This window comes from Strigops habroptila, chromosome 18 (genome assembly GCF_004027225.2).
Source record: "Strigops habroptila isolate Jane chromosome 18, bStrHab1.2.pri, whole genome shotgun sequence".
In the NCBI taxonomy this organism is placed as follows: domain Eukaryota; kingdom Metazoa; phylum Chordata; class Aves; order Psittaciformes; family Psittacidae; genus Strigops; species Strigops habroptila.
Window position 1 is genome coordinate 6,672,919 of NC_044294.2, and position 18,241 is coordinate 6,691,159.

The 18,241-nt window shown below is 61.1% G+C and overlaps 3 protein-coding genes across 4 annotated transcripts; 2 read left to right on the forward strand and 1 right to left on the reverse strand.

Moving 5' to 3' along the window:
• Window positions 1-365: 365 nt before the first annotated feature.
• GNAT2 (G protein subunit alpha transducin 2) lies at window positions 366-5,564 on the reverse strand. Its single transcript, XM_030473014.1, has 9 exons — window positions 5,295-5,564; window positions 4,525-4,567; window positions 4,258-4,399; window positions 3,976-4,133; window positions 3,763-3,891; window positions 3,370-3,499; window positions 2,306-2,459; window positions 1,762-1,966; window positions 366-590 (listed from the first exon to the last, which is right to left on the reverse strand). Exons 1-8 carry the CDS (start codon window positions 5,410-5,412, stop codon window positions 1,776-1,778), a joined length of 1,065 nt encoding a protein of 354 aa, XP_030328874.1. The 5' UTR covers window positions 5,413-5,564; the 3' UTR covers window positions 366-590; window positions 1,762-1,775.
• A 1,885-nt stretch (window positions 5,565-7,449) lies between these two features.
• AMPD2 (adenosine monophosphate deaminase 2) lies at window positions 7,450-14,978 on the forward strand. 2 transcript variants are annotated; one of them, XM_030473010.1, is made up of 18 exons: window positions 7,450-7,809; window positions 9,274-9,404; window positions 9,584-9,714; window positions 9,957-10,025; window positions 10,447-10,558; window positions 10,655-10,841; window positions 10,976-11,117; window positions 11,218-11,307; window positions 11,578-11,707; window positions 11,791-11,985; window positions 12,132-12,263; window positions 12,338-12,501; window positions 12,623-12,749; window positions 12,887-13,050; window positions 13,140-13,260; window positions 13,346-13,519; window positions 13,844-13,954; window positions 14,043-14,978. In XM_030473010.1, exons 1-18 carry the CDS (start codon window positions 7,740-7,742, stop codon window positions 14,256-14,258), a joined length of 2,466 nt encoding a protein of 821 aa, XP_030328870.1. In that variant the 5' UTR covers window positions 7,450-7,739; the 3' UTR covers window positions 14,259-14,978. The 2 variants fall into 2 exon arrangements, with proteins under 2 accessions (XP_030328870.1, XP_030328871.1); XM_030473011.1 differs by lacking the exon at window positions 9,957-10,025 and having other exon boundaries at window positions 7,580-7,809.
• Window positions 14,979-15,221: 243 nt separating this feature from the next.
• Window positions 15,222-17,953, forward strand: LOC115602190 (glutathione S-transferase 2-like). Its single transcript, XM_030473012.1, has 8 exons — window positions 15,222-15,377; window positions 15,598-15,673; window positions 16,040-16,104; window positions 16,194-16,275; window positions 16,377-16,477; window positions 16,769-16,864; window positions 16,949-17,059; window positions 17,768-17,953. Exons 1-8 carry the CDS (start codon window positions 15,342-15,344, stop codon window positions 17,861-17,863), a joined length of 663 nt encoding a protein of 220 aa, XP_030328872.1. The 5' UTR covers window positions 15,222-15,341; the 3' UTR covers window positions 17,864-17,953.
• The last annotated feature ends 288 nt before the right edge of the window (window positions 17,954-18,241 follow it).

Here is an 18,241-nt window from a genome sequence, read left to right on the forward strand (position 1 = left end):
AGCCCAACGATCCTGCTCCTGCCTTTGCTTGCCCACCATTGACTCCAACCTGGGGCGCAAAACCAACCCCAAACCCATCATTTCTTCTCCCAAAGGACTGGGGTTGGTTGCCCCAGGTCGCCCTCCCTCTACCTTCCCCCAGAACTCCTGCTTTGAGGAATTCAGCTTTGGTAAAAGGGAAGAAACCAGCAGTGGAGGGTCTGTCCCTGCTCCCGAAGTGATGCTGCTGGCTTAGGAGGACAATGGCTTAACATAGAGTCATGGAATGGTTTGGGTTGGAAGGGACCTTAAAACTCATCCAAGTTCCAACCCCTGCCACAGGCAGGGACACCTTGCACTAGAGCAGGGTGCTCCAAGCCCCTGTGTCCAACCTGGCCTCCTGAAACCAACAAGGAAAAAGAGGAAATGGCCACAAAAGGGAGCAGGAGGTTCAGCTTTAGCCCCGTCCTGTCCTGGGCTGGAAGGGAGGTGACTTGGTTGGGCAGGACGTAGAAAAAGTGGGCTCCAAGGAACTCGTATATATATATTTTGGTTAATCCTTTTGGCTCTGCTCAGCAGAACGGCGATGGGGATGGGAGTCCTGTCCTCTTCTAGCAGGAAGGAAGGAAGAAGAGGAGGTTAAACACTTTCCAACTCCATGGTGAAGGTATAGGAAAGGGGGAAGTAGAGAACCAGCATCTCATTGCACCATGATGTGAAAACCTCATTGGGTTAAACACTCCTGCCCCACGTAGTGGCAGAACCCCCCCAGCATTTACACCTATTGATGCTCAGGGATGAGCAAAGTGCCAGAGGTTCCCTGAACAACCAAAGGGCTGAAGCTGGTGACTGGAATCTGCTTGGGAATGGGGGAGAGGGAAGGAATTCCCAGCGCTGCTCAGGCGAGCAGGTGAGCACATGGGTGAGGAGGAGGGTTACAAACCCCAGTTGGGTTCTGAACCCGAACTGAAGTGTTCCGGTGCTGAGCTGGAAGGGTGGGTGAAGAGCGGGTGCGGGATGACCACGGGTACAGTTACTGCCATGTACCAAGGGTGGGTGGCAGCTGCAGACTGGAGCAGCACCAGCGATGTGGGAATGGGAGGTTTGACACTGCTGAGGTGACGGTTTATCATGGAATCCCAGTCCCAACCTCCTGCCACGGGCAGGGACACCTTCCACTAGAGCAGGTTGCTCCAAGCCCCGTCCAACCACGGAGGAGGCCATGGAGATGCTGCAGCTCTGCTCTGGAGCCAGGCTGAGAGAGCTGGGCTGGGGCAGCCTGGAGAAGAGAAGGCTCCTGAAGGGGACACCTTAGAGCAGCTCCAGTGCCTAAAGGGGCTCCAGGAAACCTGGAGAGGGGCTTTGGACAAGGGCCTGTAGGGATGGGATGAGGAGAAACAGCTTCCAACTGGAAGAGGGAAGAGTTGGATGAGATATTAGGAAGAAGTTCTTCATTATGAGGGTGCTGAGGTGCTGGCACAGGGTGCCCAGAGAAGCTGTGTCTGCCCCATCCCTGGCAGTGTTCAAGGCCGGGTTGGACACAGGGGCTTGGAGCAACCTGCTCTAGTGGAAGGTGTCCCTGCCTGTGGCAGGGGTTGAACTGGGTGAGCTTTAAGGTCCCTTCAACACAAACCAGGCTGGGATTCCATGATCTGTTCTCCACAGGTGGGCATTTCCACACTGTGTTTGATGCCAAAGCCCCGTGCTATCATCCCATGGTTTGGGCTCTGTCCCATCTCATCCTCTTTTCCTTCCCCAGCCCCTTTAGCATGTCTCAGGTACCTGCCACCTGCTGCTCAGAAGAGGCCACAGTCCTTGAGGTTCTCCTTGATGATGACATCCGTGACAGCGTCGAAGACGAACTTGACGTTCTGTGTGTCTGTGGCACAGGTCATGTGGCTGTAGATCTCCTTCACGTCCTTCCGCATGTTGAGATCCAGGAACTGGGTCTTGATGTAATTCCCTGCGTCCTCAAACGTGTTGGGACCTGTGGAGGGAGGAAACGGTGCTGCTGAGCTGCTCCCATGGGAATGGTCATCAGAGCTGGGTCAGGACCTGGGGATGGTTCAGGGTTGTGTTGAAAGCTTCCTCTGGAGGAGGAGGAAGAGAAGGGCTGGTGGTGACTGCACACAGCTGAGCACTTAACACCCATTTTATCCCATTCCAATCCTTCCAACCACCTTCCCAAGGCCATGTCTGCTTCTCCTCTGCTCCTACCCCCAGGAACACGACTCCTCCCACCATAACCCCAACCCAAGATGCCATCTCCATGTGGTCCTGCATGGACACTTTGGTGGCCTCCGGGAGGGGGAACCCACCAACTCACCGTCGTATTCGGGGAAGCAGATGCTGAGATGGACCTTCTTGATCTTCACCTCAAAAAGGTCCTTCTTGTTGAGGAACAGGATGATGGACGTGGCGGCGAAGAACTTGTGGTTGCATATACTGTTGAAGAGGTGCAGGGACTCATGCATGCGGTTCTGCAAAGAGACACGGAGCCATTGCAGCTCCCAAACCCCGTTCCCAAGGGAAGAGCTTTTCCCTGTGCTGCCTTGCCCCGGCCTGCACCCAGAGTCTCTCTTCCCATGTGAACCCCATCCCAGTGCTGGATAAATCCAAGTGGTGCTCAGGGTAGGAGCGATGTTAAGCAGCTCCGGGCTATGTGATGCTCTGATCCCTCCTGGCAGCTTCTGGGATGTTCAGGAATGAAGGATTCTGGTGATCACATTGTGAATGTTATCCAGGGAAAGCTCCCAGCCCTGTGGAAGGTGCTTGGCATCACTTGGGATGCTCCTGTGGGATCTCCTCCACCTTTGTATGGCAGCAGGCGGGTTCTTCAGGGTGACGGGGATGGATGTGCCTTGTCCAGCTTCCCATGGCGGGGGAGATGCCTCCTTCTGCTCCGCTCCTCTTGTTCATTCTGAGGAACGACCTGTTTTGGGGCTGTCACATTCCTCCTCTGCCCCTAAAGCTGCTTTTCCTGGTGCTGGAGCAGCGGCTCTCACCGGGCACCGGGAGGACTTCACTGACCAGCCTTGTGCCATGGAACCACAGCGTGGTTTGGGTTGAAGGGACCTTAAAGCTTCTCCAGTTCCAATCCTCTGCCACGGGCAGGGACACCTTCCACTAGAGCAGGTTGCTCCAAGCCCCTGTGTCCAACCTGGCCTTGAACACTGCCAGGGATGGGGCAGCCACAGCTTCTCTTTGCCTTGCTGGGGCTGCTGTGCTCCTATGAGCTCCACCCGTCATCTCCCACCCCACTCCCACATCACCCAGAGCATCAGATGGCACCAAGTGCTGGTCCCTTCCCTCTGTATCCCCCCAGGCACCAACTCTGCTCCCCCCTCATCCACCGAGTTGCAGTCGGGCACCTCTGGGACCCCAACCCACCACTTCATCGTCTTCCACCAGCACCATGTCATAGGCGCTCAGCGCCCCGCAGAAGATGATGCAGGTCACCCCCTCGAAGCAGTGGATCCACTTCTTGCGCTCCGATCTCTGCCCTCCCACGTCGAACATCCTGGGGGGGGACAAGGATGGGGTCAGGGGGGATACATCTGGTCCTGATACCCCCAGTGTGACGGTGCCAGCACCCTGTCCTCAGCAGTGTCAGGGATGCAGTAGCCAACCATCCCTGGTCCAGATAGAGTTGGTGGTCCCTGGAGCATCAGGTTCACCCCAAAACCCATCCCCACCATTGGGGCTGCATGGTGGGATCATGGGGGAGATCATGGGGGGTCATAGGGGGATCATGGGGGAATCATGGCGGTTGCACCCACCCACCTGAAATTGAGGTCTTTCACGGAGAACTTGGTCTCGATGATGCCCGTGGTCTTCACCCTGGACCTCAGCACGTCCTGCTCGTTGGGCAGGTAGTCGGGGGCTGTGATCCTGTCCAGTTGGTTCAGGTAACTGGAGGGGGGGACAGGAGAGGATGTGACGTGCTGCTGATGTCCCATGTCCCCATGTCCCCCCCCATGCCGTGACCCCACTCACTACGCGGCCGAGTCGTTGAGCTGGTACTCGGCAGCGCGGTCGAAGCAAGCCTGGACCCCCCCGTCCTTCCACAGCTTCTTGATGCAGTCCACCAGCTCGGGGGGCATCGTGCCCTCCTCGATGGAGTCAGCCAGGTTGAAGAGCTGCCGCCCATCGTCCTGCAAGAGGGACCATTGCCACCAGCCAACCCGGGGCTCCTGGTGCCCAAACCCCACCATGGGGCTCTGGACCCCATTGCCACTGTGGGGTTTGGGGGGGCGAGGATGGTGGCCCCCAACTGACCGCACGGGATGACTCGGCGTAGTCGATGCCCAGCGTGGACATGGCGCGGATGATGGCCAGGATGGACTGCAGGATATTGCCGTAGATGATGGCCTTGAACTCCATGCACTCCTCGGGCGAGTAACCATCCTGGTGGATGATCCTGAGGGATGGGCGGACACAGTGGGCTCAACCCCAAGCTGGGAATCACCACCATGGGGATGGGGGGACCCTGCGCAAGAGGATGTCATCCCCCATCACCCAGCGGGGACCTGGGGCCGTACTCACTTCATCTGCTTCACGATGGTGCTCTTGCCTGATTCACCAGCCCCTGGAGAAGGGTGGGAGGACACCTTAGTGCTCATCAGGGGTGGGATGGACCCCAGGCCTGGTGCCACAGCGATAGGCGCCAGGGCCACTCTCCCATGTCCTGCATCCCCCAGTGCCACCATCCTCATCCCATTGCCTCCAGTGCTGGCCCACACACCGGAGACCCCCAGGGGCCGTTGGGGACCCACCCAGGCCACCACTGGTCCCTGGTGTCCCACCTCCTGTGGTGGCCTTGGCGCCATAAGCGGCTTAGAGCAGCGTAGGAAGCTGATTAGAATTAGGTGCTAATTGCCTTGACCTGCCCCCCCCACCCCCCAGGATCAGGCCCCATCACCCCTCCCTGTCACCCTACAGCCCCCGGGGTCCCCCCCACGTGGCAGGGATTGGGGTGCTGGTGGCAGGAGGTCCCCAGGGTGTCAAGGACTCCCCTGAGATGTGGGACCTGGTGTCCTGGTCCCATCCCCATGTTGTCCCCTTTGCCCCTGCCACCCGTCTGGTTGTCACCAAGAGCTGATGCCCCAACCATGCAGCTCCCTGATGGCTGCTGCTCAGGCTAATGAGCTGCGGGGAAGAGGAGCTATTGGGGTGAGGAAGGGGACGATGGCTTGTGGACAACCAGTCCCTGGTTGCATTTGTCCCCTGCCCATCCATGAAGGGGGTCCCCAATGGTAGGTAGGGATGGGGGGACACCTCCCGCATCCTCCTGCTGACATCTCTTCCGCCCTTACCCAACAGGAGCAACTTGACTGTCTTGGCCTCCTTATCCGCGTCCTCCTGGAGCTTCTTCTCCAGCTCCTTGGACCTCTTGGCCATCTCCTTGTCCTCGGCACTGGCCCCGCTCCCCATGGCCTCGTCTTCCACCACCTCCTCCTCCTCCTCTAATGCCTCGAGCTCCTCGAGGTCCCCAGGCTCTTCCAGCTCTCCTTTGGGAATGGCAATGGATGATGGAGGAGGAAAGAGGAGCCCCGAGAGGCCGATCCCTGGCGTTGGGGTGTCCCCGAGCAGCAGCGTCCTGGCGGGCTCTCCTCTAATTCTCCATGGATAACCTGATTTGTTTGGAGCCTGGGATTTGGGGACCTTTTATCTCACCATGTGACCCAGGAAATCCACTTAGCCCAAGATGGCAAAGATTAGGGCTCGGGAAAAACCAATGGAGCCTCTTGGGGAGGTGGCCACAGGGCTTTAGATAAGGGGGGGACAGGTAGTGAGACCACCCCCCCCCGCCCCATGGGGACACCCTGTGTCCCATGGGGTTGGGGGACCCCCATGTCCATGGGTTGTGTCCCTGCCTGGGTTGGTTGGCATTAGGGATGGGGTCACCTCCTGCTTGTGTTCCCCCACCCCACAAGCTGGGAAGTCCCTTGGAGGTGACAGGGGGACATGGCTGGGAGCTGGGGGGTCCCCTGGGTGCTGGTGACAGGGGGACATGGCACTGGGGGGTGTCCTGGGGGGGGAATGAGTTAGTCAATGGGGTAATGAGCACCCATGGGTGCCACCCATCACCCTCCTGCTGCCTAAGCTCTTTAATGGGATCCTGCTCAGCCTTCCTCCTCCTCCTCCTATGAGCTCAGCACCCCCCTCCCCAGCCCAGCACCCTCCAACAGGATCCCCCCACACCCCATTGTCCCCACCATGTCCTGCTGGGACTGGTCTGGGGTGTCACTGCAGTGGAGACCCCCGGGTTGGGGTGTGGGAGCCCCCCAATGGTGCTGCAGGTCCCTGGTGTTTGGGTTCAGGGTGCCCTAAAACCCTGCACCCCAGTGGGGTCTTGATGTCCCCTCGGTGATGTCCTGTATCCCCCCTGTTCTCTGTCCCCCCGGCCTGGGGGCACTGGGACACCCTGTCCCTGCTGTCCCTTTGATGGGACACAAAGCCCCATCTGAGCCTCTAATGAACTTGGCGCTAATGAAGGGTCCAATTAACATACCAGCCACCCCCCCACCCCCCCCAGTGTCACAGGGGGGCACAGCGGCAGCGGTGGGGAGGGGACATGGCTTTGTCCATAGCCCAGAGCTGTGTGTGGCTCCCCCCGTGGCTTCCCGCCCCCCAGCCTGGCACAGAGGTGGCCCTGATGGGTGGCGTCACCTTGCTGTCCCCTTTGTCCAGGACAGAGGGGACATGGGGGGGACACAGGCCTTGGCTGGTGGCATTCCCTCTACTCTGGGCTGGATCAGGGGACTCGGACAGGAGCTCGGTGGGGACACCCCTGACACCCCCCAGCACCCCCCAAACAGCCCCCAGCACCCCCAGCACTCGAGGCCACAACACCGGGAGCCACCGGCACAGGTAGGGACAATCTAATGGGGGGGTCCAATGTCTAATGGGGAGATACAGTGTCTAATGGGGGGCCCCAATACCTAATGCGGGGGCCCAATGTCTAATGCGGAGGTCCAATATCTGACGGGGGGGTCCAATATCTAATGGGGATATCTAATATCTAATGAGGGGTTACAATGTCTAACGGCGGGGTGCAATGTCTAATGGGAGGTGTCCAGTGTCTAATGAGGGGGGTCCAATGTCTAATGGAGGGGTCCAATATCTAATGGGGGTGTCCGATACCTAATGGAGGGGTCCAATATCTAATGGGGGGGTGCAATGTCTAATGGGGGGTGCAATGTCTAATGGGGGAGGGTTGCAATGTCTAATGGGGGGCTACACCGCCTACCGGGGGGGTGACTGTCTGTGCTGGGGTGGGGACGGTGACACCCTCCTGGGGGCGATGGTGCCTGCCGGGGGGTGCAGTGCCGGGATTGGGGATGCCAATACCTATCGGGGGGGGTGTCAACACACGATGCCCATCGGGGGCGGGGGACACGCCCCATTGTTGGCGGTGCCGCTGCCATTGGGAGGGGGGGCGGCACCACCTGTGGGGGGGGTCGGTGCCTGCACCCACCCGGAGCGAGCGGCACAAGGAGAATCCTCCTTCCTCCTCCTCCTGCTCCCGCCTCGCCACATCCTCCTCCCGCCCCATCCTCTTCCTCGTCCCTGCTTCCGGCCGCGCTCCGCGGGGGACTTTGGTCCAGCGCCGGCGGCCGCGCATCAATCATCAACCAGGGGCGGGAGCGGCCGCCAGCGCCCGGCCCCACCGCGGCAGGAGACCCCCCCTCGGGGCCCTCGCCACCGGCCCCAGCGCCACCATCGCCATCACGAGCCGCAGCGCCCCCGGAGCCACCATGGCCTCGGCCACCCCGGCCAAGTGTCCCTTCAAGAAGCGGGGCAGCCTCCAGACCCCCAACCCCGCAGGTGAGACCCGCAGCCACGCACCCACCCCCCGCCACCAGCGTCCCACCGTGAGGTGGGCGCTCCACGCCAATGATGGGGCCGCGGGTGGGTGCGATGAGGTGCTGTGGGGGGTGTCTGTGTTATGGGGGGGTGACCGTCACCGCGGTGTCTGGGCTGCTCCCGCCGCCCTGCGCGGATGGGCGCAGTGGTGTTGGGGTGTCCATCTCCTCCAAGCTCTGGCAGTGGGGGTGATGGGGGGGGCTCTGCGGCGCAGCGGTGGCGCAGCGGGTGCCGTGTGCTGGGAGGGGAGGAAGAGGAGGGACCCTGGGGGATGTCGGGGGGTGGTTTGGCCGGGGGGGGGCAGCGCCATGTGTCATCATATGGGTGGTTGTGGCTGGCACTGTGGCACTGGGTGCTTGGGGGGGGTCTGGTGGCCCGGGATGGTGGCACTGAGTGATGGTGGCACTGAGTGATGGTGGCACTAGTTGATGATTGCACAGGGTGATGGTGGCACCAGTTGATAATGGCACAGGGTGATGGTGGCACCGGTTGATGATGGCACAGGGTGGTGGTGGCACCGGGTGCTTGGGGGGGTCTGGTGGCATTGGGTGATGGTGGCACCGGAGTGATGGTGGCTCCAAGCGGTGGTGGAACCGGGTGATGGTGGCACAGGGTTATGGTGACACTGAGTGATGGTGGCACTGGGCTCTAGTGGCACAGGGTGATGGTGGCATGGGGTAGGTGAGGTGGCACCCGTTCCTGGGGGGGGCTTGGGTTGCTACTGGGGTGGCACATGGGGTGATGTGTGTCCCGGGTGGGTGTCACGGGGTGACAGGCATGTCCCAGTGGCACAGGGCACCCGGGTTGTCCCCATGGTGCCACTGGCTGTCACCGCTGCCCAGCAAGGGTGAGCACCCACCATGGTCGGGTCGTGCCTCAGTTTCCCCACCCCAGGCTTCAGCAATGGGCGCTGGGGGGGGCGGGGCAGGAGGTCTGGTTCATCCCCCCATGCCGTACTGGGCGGGGGGTGCTCTTAGTCATGCCTCAGTTCAACCAGTGGCACCTCAGGGGGGTCAGGGCGATGGGGTTTGTTTTCGGGGGTTGTCGCCTCCCATCCCTCCCAGTTTGGGGTACCCCCCAGTGGTACCTTTCCTGCTGGATTGGGGGGACAGGAGGATGGGTGGGTGGGAGGGCAGAGGGATGGGGGGGAATGTAGCAGCCCTGAGAGAAGGGGGGTTGTGCGTGATGGGGGGACCCCAACATCCTGCCTCCCCCCATGCTGGGGGTGTCCTGACCCCACCCTGAGCCCCTCATTCATTATGGCACTGGGGGGGGACACAGGGGGGTCCCTCCTGCCCTGGAGCTGCCTCAGTTTCCCCGTGGCACCACTGTGGGGATAGGGGGGGTTATGGAGGGGCTGGTTAACTCCTTCTTGCTGGGTGGGGGAGGGTCCGGCCCCCCCCAGCTCAGGCTGCCCCATTGCAGAGCTACGGGCTGGGCCCGGGTCCCGGCCCCTGCAGTCAGCGCGTTCCCTCCCGGGGCCTTCCCACTGCCTGAAGCACTTCCCGGTGGATCTGCGCACATCCATGGATGGCAAATGCAAGGAGATCGCGGAGGTGGGTCCGCGCCCGGAGCGCAGCGGGTCCCAGAGTGGGGGGGCTCCCTCTTGCTTCGTCCTCCTTCTCTTCCTCCTTCTCTTCCTCTTCCTCTCCTCTCCTCTCCTCCCCTTCCTTTCCCTTTATCCTTCCCTTCCCTTTTCCCTTCCCTTCCTCCATCCCTCCCTCCCTCCCTGCAGGAGCTGTTCTGCCGCTCTCTGGCCGAGAGCGAGATGCGAACGGCACCGTATGAGTTCCCTGAGGAAAGCCCCATCGAGCAGCTGGAGGAGCGGCGCCAGCGCCTCGAGCGCCAGATCAGCCAGGACGTCAAGTAAGACCCGGGGGGGTGTTCCCTGTCACCACCCCCCCCTCCATGGGACGGGGTCCCCGCATGGGGACAGGCCCCTTGTGTCCTCCTGCCGTGGCTGTCGCGCTGCGTGTCCCCTTCTCCATGTGGTTCTGCTGGTTTCTGTGTGGTCGTTGCTGGTTGCACTGTTAACGGGGGGGTGGGGGGGAAGTGTCTTTCACCCCTGTTGTCCCCACCATGTCCCCACCACGACCTCTTGTCCCCAGACTTGAGCCCGACATTTTGCTCAGAGCCAAACAGGACTTCCTGAAAGTTGACAGTGCCGCGGACTTACAGTGAGTGTCCTGTGACACAGCGGGTGTCCCCGTGTCCCCGTGTCCCCACCCGGCCGCTCTCATGGCACTGAAGGATTCAATGCACCCAAAGGGGGGTTTGAGGGCATCTGGGGGGAGGGTTCCAGCTCCGCTGGTGGCAAAGGATGTCCCCATCCCTCCTGTCTCCGCTTGGGAGTTGTCTCTGTCATGAGTTATTGCATTCTCTGTCCTCCCCCCTGCCTCTTTGTTGTGCTCATGTGGGCCCAAGGGATGTGTCTTGGGGTGGGGGGGACAATGCCACCATCAGTGGCATTCAACTGCCCAAAGCTGCTGGTGGCATTGCTGGGGACAGCATCACCCTCCGGGGTGCAGACCTTGGGGTGGGTGCTCCATGGGGACACAAGGATGGGGTCAGACCGTGTCACACCATCTGTGCCCACAGGCTCTTCAAGGAGCAGAGCGAGGACCTGGTAGACCACATCCCCAAGGAGCGGGAGGCGCTGCTGGAGCGGGAGTTCCAGCGGGTCACCATCTCTGGGGAGGAGAAGTGTGGGGTGAGACCCCCCCCCAACCCCACCAGGACCTGGGGAAGGTCTTCAAGGTGCCAATGCCACCTGGGGCTGGGGTTTTATTGGTGTCCTGCTCCTCAGGTGCCCTTCACGGACCTTCTGGACGCGGCCAAGAGCGTGGTGAAGGCGCTGTTCCTGCGGGAGAAGTACATGGGGTTGTCCCTGCAGAGCTTCTGCAAGACCACGGCCCGGTACCTGCAGGAGCTTTCCGAGAAACCCTTGGAGACTCGTGGCTACGAGGAGGTGCCCGAGACCCCTGTGGCTGCCGGTGAGTGTGGGGTGAGGGGGTCTTCATGGTGGGATGGGTGCTGGGGGGGTCTTCACACTGGGATGGGGATGCTGGATGGGCTTTGGTGGATCCATCCCATGACACATGTCTGGTTGGGTGTCTCCTGGCTGCAGATGCCCCTGTGCACCCCCCATTCGCTGAGCAGCACCCCTATGAGATGTGGGACCCCAAGACCATGCCGGCTGACCTGGGCTTTGGGCTGAAGATGGTGGATGGTGTGGTGCACGTCTACACCAAGCAGGACCTCACCGACAAGTGAGTGTCCGGCACGGGGTAGGCACTCGCTGGTGGGATGAGCTTGGAGGGGGGCTCTGGTGGGTGACGCTGGACCATGTCCCCACCTCTGTCCCCCCAGGAGCACGGAGCTGGACCTGCCATACCCTGACCTGCAGGAGTTCATCGCTGACATGAACTTCCTCATGGCTTTGATCATCAATGGGCCCATGTAAGGAGAAGGGTCCCACCATGGAGGTGTCCTGGGTGGGTCCCACCATAGGGGTGTCTTGGGGAGGGGCGGAACCTTGGGGGCAGCACCAGAGGACATGGTGGTGGTTATGACACATGGTCCTGGAGCAGCTCCCATGTCCATGCATCCATCCATGCACATGGAGAGGGGTCCAAGAGTCCAGAGCTGCATCCCCTCATCCTGGTGGGCACCAGCCTTTCAGGGCTGGATGTTCTCCTTCTCTGACACCCCTGTCTCCACCTTGGGCAGCAAATCCTTCTGCTACCGCCGGCTGCAGTACCTGAGCTCCAAGTTCCAGATGCATGTTCTGCTCAATGAGATGAAGGAGTTGGCGGCCCAGAAGAAGGTGCCTCACCGCGACTTCTACAACATCCGCAAGGTACCTGCTGGCTCCTGGGCTCCTGCTGTGAGCAGGGGGCACTCGGAGGCTCTCAGGGCTGAGCTCCGCCTCTGCCCGCTCAGGTGGACACCCACATCCATGCCTCGTCCTGCATGAACCAGAAGCATCTCCTGCGCTTCATCAAGCGGGCCATGAAGAAGCACCTGGATGAGATTGTCCACGTGGAGAAGGGCAAGGAGCAGACGCTCAAGGAGGTCTTCGAGACGATGAACCTCACCGCCTATGACCTGAGTGTGGACACGCTGGATGTCCATGCGGTACGGGGGGGACACCCCCCATGCTGGAAATGAGTAGAGCCTCCAGCCCATCTTCTGCAGGGGTGGGATGGGTGGTGCTGAGGGCTCTGCACTGGGATGTTGTGGTGGCTCTGGGGTCTCGGCTCACGTCCGTGTCCTCCTGCCAGGACCGCAACACCTTCCACCGCTTTGACAAGTTCAACGCCAAGTACAACCCCATCGGCGAGTCCATCCTGCGGGAGATCTTCATCAAGACGGACAACCGCGTCTCGGGGAAGTACTTTGCCCACATCATCAAGGTGAGGGACCCTCTGCATCTCCCTCATTTCCCTTGGTGCCCATGGTGGCCAAGGGGTGACATTTTCCCTGTCAGGAGGTGATGTCAGACCTGGAAGAGAGCAAGTACCAGAACGCGGAGCTGCGCCTCTCTATCTACGGCCGCTCCCGGGACGAGTGGGACAAACTGGCCCGTTGGGCCGTCAACCACCGCGTCCACTCCAACAACGTCCGCTGGCTCGTGCAGGTCCCCCGGCTCTTGTGAGTACCAGGAGATACCTTCAACCAGGGCCATGTGCTGGGTGGGAGGACTAAGGACACCCCGCTATGGCTGGGGTGGGTTTGGGATGGGACCCTCTAAGCAGGGTCCATCCCCCTGCAGTGATGTCTACCGGACAAAGAAGCAGTTGGCCAACTTCCAGGAGATGCTGGAGAACATCTTCCTGCCCCTCTATGAGGCGACTGTCCACCCTGCCCAACACCCGGAGCTGCACCTCTTCCTGGAGCACGTGAGCACCATGTTCTGCTCCATGGGGAGGATGGGGGACACCAGTCACACCCATAACCTCAGCCCTGACTTTGCTTGAGGGCTGGAGCAGATCTATTGAAGGGGTGACCATCCCACCCTGGGTTGTCCCTCCTGCAGGTGGATGGCTTCGACAGTGTGGATGATGAATCCAAACCAGAGCATCACATCTTCAACCTGGACAGCCCCCTGCCGGGCAACTGGGTGGAGGAGGACAACCCACCCTACTCCTACTACCTGTACTACATGTATGCCAACATGACAGTGCTCAACCACCTCCGACGGTAGGGACAGCTTGGGGTCTCCAGCAGCTCTGCCCAGCCTGGGTTGGTCTTGGGGGGGTCAGATGCTGACGGTGAACCCCACGTTGCAGGAAGAGAGGCTTCCACACCTTCGTCCTGCGCCCGCACTGCGGCGAGGCCGGGCCCATCCATCACCTTGTCTCGGGCTTCATGGTCTCGGAGAACATCTCCCATGGCTTGCTGCTCCGCAAGGTGAGCAGGGACGGGGTGCCATGGGTGGGGGGGACAGCAGGGTGTGTGTCTGGGACCCCCCCTCACCCAGCTATTCCCTCCCCAGGCCCCTGTCCTGCAGTACCTCTACTACCTGGCACAGATCGGCATCGCCATGTCCCCGCTCAGCAACAACAGCCTCTTCCTCAGCTACCACCGCAACCCATTGCCTGAGTACCTCTCGCGGGGGCTCATGGTGTCTCTGTCCACTGATGACCCCCTCCAGTTCCACTTCACCAAGGTGAGGGGTTGAGTGGGGGAGTCACAGGCCATCAACCCCCCCAAAACCAGCAACAGGGTGGCCACCAGCCAAGCCACGGTGATGGGACAGAGTTGGTGGTGGCCAAGAGCAAGGTGGGGGTCTTGGTGGTCTTAGCAGTGCTGGGGAATGGTTGGACTTGATGATCTTAAAGGTCTTTTCCAACTTGGTTCATTCTATGATTTAAAACCATACTAATGAGCTCCAGAGGATGCTGATAGTCCAAGGAGGGTGGGAGATGCTGGGGACACCCATGTTCTTTGTGGGGCACCCATGGGTGGGTGCTGAGGCTGTGTCCCCCCCCAGGAGCCGCTGATGGAGGAGTACAGCATCGCCACCCAGGTCTGGAAGCTCAGCTCCTGCGACATGTGCGAGCTGGCCCGCAACAGTGTCCTCATGAGTGGCTTCTCCCACAAGGTACCACCCCACCATTCCCCCTGGAACCCATCCCAGCACCCATGGGTGCAAGAGAGCTGCGGGAGCTCCTTCTTGCTCTTGTGCCCAGGTGAAGAGCTACTGGTTGGGTCCCCACTACCTGAAGGAGGGTCCTGAAGGCAACGACATCCGTCGGACCAATGTTCCCGACATCCGCGTGAGCTACCGCTTTGAGACGCTGTGCCAGGAGCTGACCCTCATCACGCAGGCGGTGCAGAGCGAGGAGCTGGAGACCATCCAGGAGGAGGATGCTCTCACCATCACCTCCACCCTCAGCACCCACTGACTCCCCTCCATCACCCACATTCCTCTTCCAGGGCTTCGGTGCCATCCTCCTCCTGCCCTTGGGAAGGGGATGGGGACAGTCCCCAGCACCCTGTGGTGCCACCAAAGGGGCTTTGGTGGGGTTCTCTCAGTTCCTGGTGGGGTTTTTAATTGGTGTCTCCTCAGTGTGGTGGTCCCTGCTCTTGATGACACAGGGTTGAAGTGACAGGAGGTGACATAGGTGTGGGCACTGCCGGGGGGGTCGTGGCTTCATCTCTTGGATGCAGTGACAGCTCAGAGGGACATCAGTGCTGGGCATGGGGACATTGTGGGGGGGACCCAGCCCAGCAGTAGGTCCCAGCTCCTGATGCTTTTTAATTGCGTGCCCCTCTCCGTCCATTTCTCACCCCATGGGGACATGGGGATGAGCCAGCAGCACCCCAAGGACCCAGACCTGGGCTCTGCACACCCTCTTATGGGGACCTGGTGGACATGGTGTCCCCGGTGGAGGATGCTCCATCCTTCTCAGGGAGGAAGCAGAGGGCTTGGGGTGACTCTGTCCCTGCTCCAGGAGCTGGCTGTGGCCCGGATCGGGCTGGAAGAGGCTTCTCCTTCCTTGTGGGGCATTATCCCATCCCTTTGTCCCTCTATCCCGGTCCTGTCTCCACCCATGGAGCTGGTGGCCGATGCTCCTGGGAAAACGTGGTGGGAACAATGGAATAAACATTCAAGCCCAAGAAAAGCCGTTCAAAAAGCCCCATCCCAGCATGGAAATAAAGTACTTAAGTAAAACACTTGGATTTGGGGGGGGGGGGGGGGGGGCGGCGGCCCTGCAGGTTGCCACTATCATAGGGTGGTTCCCCCCCCCCCTCCATGGATGGGATTTGGGGTTGGGGGTCCCCATAGTGCTAATGGGTGGCGCTGGTGGTGGTGGCAGTGCTGGCACTGGTGCTGTGCCTGGCAGGACGCCCCTGGCACCCAGCCTGTGCCCAGTGATGCCAGCGGGGAGGGCAAAGGGGAGGGTACTGCGGGAGGTGCTGGAGGGGAGCAGCTCCTTGCTCCCTGTCCCTGTCCTGAGCCGTGTCCCGGCGGAGCTGGTGCCACCATGGTGATGACATTGGGGTACTGGGATATCCGTGGGGTGAGTTGAGGGGGAATAGGGAGGGTGGGGGGAGTGGGTGCCAAAGGTGGGTGTTACGGGAGGGGCGCTAAAGGGGGGCGCTGGTGGTGGGTGCTAAAAGGAGGTGCTAAAAGGGGGTGCTGGGGGTGGGTGCTAAAGGGAGGTGCTAACAGGGGGTGCTGGAGGTGGGTGCTAAAGGTGGGTGCTGGTGGTGGGTACTAAAGGGGGGTTCCCCCCCCAGCTGGCCCACGCCATCCGCCTGCTGCTGGAGTACACAGAGACCCCTTATGAGGAGCGGCAATACTGCCCGGGGCCGGGTAAGGAGGATCCGGGGGGGTGCCCCCATCTCCATCCACCCCCCTGGACTGCCATCACCCGCTCCATGCGGGGTCTGACCCACCCTGGATTTGGAGGGGGCAAAACCCGTTTCACTCCCTGCTCTGTAACACCCCCCCCCCCCCAAAATCCTGCCAGGTTTTGGGGGGACACCTTTGTTTGTGTCGTCCCCCCCCCACCCTTGACCTTGGGCTCGGCTCAATGTCCTCCAGGATCAGCCGGGGCTGCCCGGGTGGGACGAGACACATGGCTGCTCCGGGAACAACTGGGACACCCCACCCCTGAGGCTGCCATGAGGGGGGGGTCCAGCAACCCTCCCCCCACAATTTCTTTGTGCCCCCCACCAGCTCCTGACTTCAACCCGAGTGACTGGACCAACGAGAAGGAGAAACTGGGGCTCGACTTCCCCAACGTGGGTGATGGATGGGGAAGGGGGGGGTGTGAAAATGGGCGGGGACAGGGGGCACAGGGGGTGACCCCCCCTTGCCACCCCCCCATCAGCTGCCCTACCTCATCGATGGCACCATCAAGCTAACGCAGAGCAACGCCATCCTGCGCTACATCGCCCGCAAGCACAACATGTGTGCGTACAGGAATGGGGATGGAGGGGTCCCAGCAACAAGGGGGGGTCCCCATTACGGGATGGGGGGGTCTGATGTCTCCCACCCCCCTCACCCCCCACAGGTGGTGAGACAGAGGAGGAGATCCAGCGTGTGGACATGCTGGAGAACCACATCATGGATTTCCGCATGAGATTTGCACGGCTCTGCTACAGTCCAGACTTTGTGGGTACCCCCCTGTGATGGGGGGAGCTCCATCCCCTTGGGGACCCCCTGAAACCCTCCTCAACCCCCCCAGACCCTCCCATCCCGCTGGGGTCTTGTCCCAAACCCTGCTGCGTTCCTGTCTCCCCCAATGTCTTGTCCCCTCCCACTGGTGACACGGGGAAAAGGGGAACCAAGGCAAAGGGGTGCATTGGGGTGTCCCCTTGCCTGGTTGCAGGCCGAGGGTGATGCCCATGGGTGCTGGGGGAGGTTTGGGGTGCAGCCCCCCTGTATCTCTGTTCCCCCCATTAGGAGAAGCTGAAGTCGGGGTACCTGGAGGAGCTGCCAGGGAGGCTGCGGGAGCTGTCGCAGTTCCTGGGCTCCCGGCCCTGGTTTGCAGGGGAGAAGGTAGATGAGGGGTGCTGGGAGGGCTCAGGAGGCCCCTGGGGGGGCCATGTCAAACATCAGCCCCCCCCCCCCCGCTGTCCCCAGCTCACCTTTGTGGACTTCGTGGCATACGATGTGCTGGACCAGCACCGCATGTTCGTGCCTGACAGCCCTGAGTTGAGTGGGAGCCTCGGCCGGTTCCTGGAGCGCTTTGAGGTGACAGGACCAGGGACACCCTGCGACACCCCAATGTCCCTGTGCCCAGCACCCTGGTGATGCCAGACCTGTCCCCGGAACCCCAGTGTCCCTGTGCCCATCCCAGACACCATGGCCCTCATGTTTGAATTCCTGGTGTCCTCATCCCTGACACCCCATCGTCTCTGTCCTCAACACCCTGGTGTTCCCATTGCTGTTCCCGATATCCCAATGTCCCAGTCCCCATCCCAAGCCTCATCCTTGAATCCCTGGTGTCCCCATCCCCAACACTCCAGTGTTGCTATCCCTGTCCCGAACACCCTGATACCCCTGTCCCCATCCCCAACACACTGGTGCCCCTATTGCCATTCCTGACATCCTGATGTCCCTGTGCCCATGCCAGACAGCCTGTTGTCCACATTCCAAGCCTCATCCTTGAATCCCCAGTGTCCCCATCCCCAACACCCTGGTGTCCATCCCCATCCCTGTGCCAAACACCCCGACATCCCCATTCCCATCTGTGACACCCCAACATCCCTGTCCCCATTCATGACACCCCAGTGTCCCCATCTCTGTCCCCAGCACCCTGGTACCCCTGTTGCCATCTGTGACACACCAGTGTCCTTATCCCTGGTACCTCCATCCCCATCCCTGACACATTACTCATTGTCCCCATCCCTGACACCCTGATCTCCCCAACCCCACCTGTGCCCCCGGTGTCCCCCCCAGGCGCTGGAGAAGGTCTCAGCCTACCTGCACTCAGGGCGCTGCATGAGGACCCCTATCTTCTGGCGCACAGCGCAGTGGTGCAACACCAAGGAGTGATTGGGGCGACCCCCCCCCAAACCTCCCTGGCACCCACTTCCTGCAGAATAAATCGAGGGGGGCCACCCCTTGTCCCTTGTCCTGCTGCAATGTAGGTGCACCCAGTGCTGAGGCATGCTGGGGGGGGGGGGGGCTGTGGGGACCCGCTGATTTGGGGGGGGTGGCTCCTGAGGGGGCAACAGGGGAGGGGGCACACTGTTCCGCATTTCCCCCCTCCTTGGATAAGGAGGACTCCTGTGAAGACTGTTGGGCTCAAGAGGTGGAAATACCTCCTCCCCCCAGGATAAAGGGGACCCCCAAACAGCTTAGGAGGGGTCACAGAGGGATCCATGGCCCCCAGGACAAGAGGGTTCCTATGCAGAATGGGGGAGCCCTGCT

Excerpts from the sequence above, each read along its gene's own strand:
- GNAT2 (XM_030473014.1), bottom strand. The coding sequence starts at position 5,412 with ATGGGGAGCGGGGCCAGTGCCGAGGACAAGGAGATGGCCAAGAGGTCC. Across the intron at positions 4,134-4,257 it reads ACGCCGAGTCATCCCGTGCG|GACGATGGGCGGCAGCTCTT; the intron begins GTCAGTTGGGGG and ends TCCCTCTTGCAG. Across the intron at positions 1,967-2,305 it reads CTGCTTCCCCGAATACGACG|GTCCCAACACGTTTGAGGAC; the intron begins GTGAGTTGGTGG and ends CTCCCTCCACAG.
- AMPD2 (XM_030473010.1), top strand. The coding sequence starts at position 7,740 with ATGGCCTCGGCCACCCCGGCCAAGTGTCCCTTCAAGAAGCGGGGCAGC. Across the intron at positions 7,810-9,273 it reads CCAGACCCCCAACCCCGCAG|AGCTACGGGCTGGGCCCGGG; the intron begins GTGAGACCCGCA and ends GCCCCATTGCAG. Across the intron at positions 10,026-10,446 it reads GACAGTGCCGCGGACTTACA|GCTCTTCAAGGAGCAGAGCG; the intron begins GTGAGTGTCCTG and ends CTGTGCCCACAG.
- LOC115602190 (XM_030473012.1), top strand. The coding sequence starts at position 15,342 with ATGGTGATGACATTGGGGTACTGGGATATCCGTGGG. Across the intron at positions 15,378-15,597 it reads GGTACTGGGATATCCGTGGG|CTGGCCCACGCCATCCGCCT; the intron begins GTGAGTTGAGGG and ends TTCCCCCCCCAG. Across the intron at positions 15,674-16,039 it reads GCAATACTGCCCGGGGCCGG|CTCCTGACTTCAACCCGAGT; the intron begins GTAAGGAGGATC and ends GCCCCCCACCAG.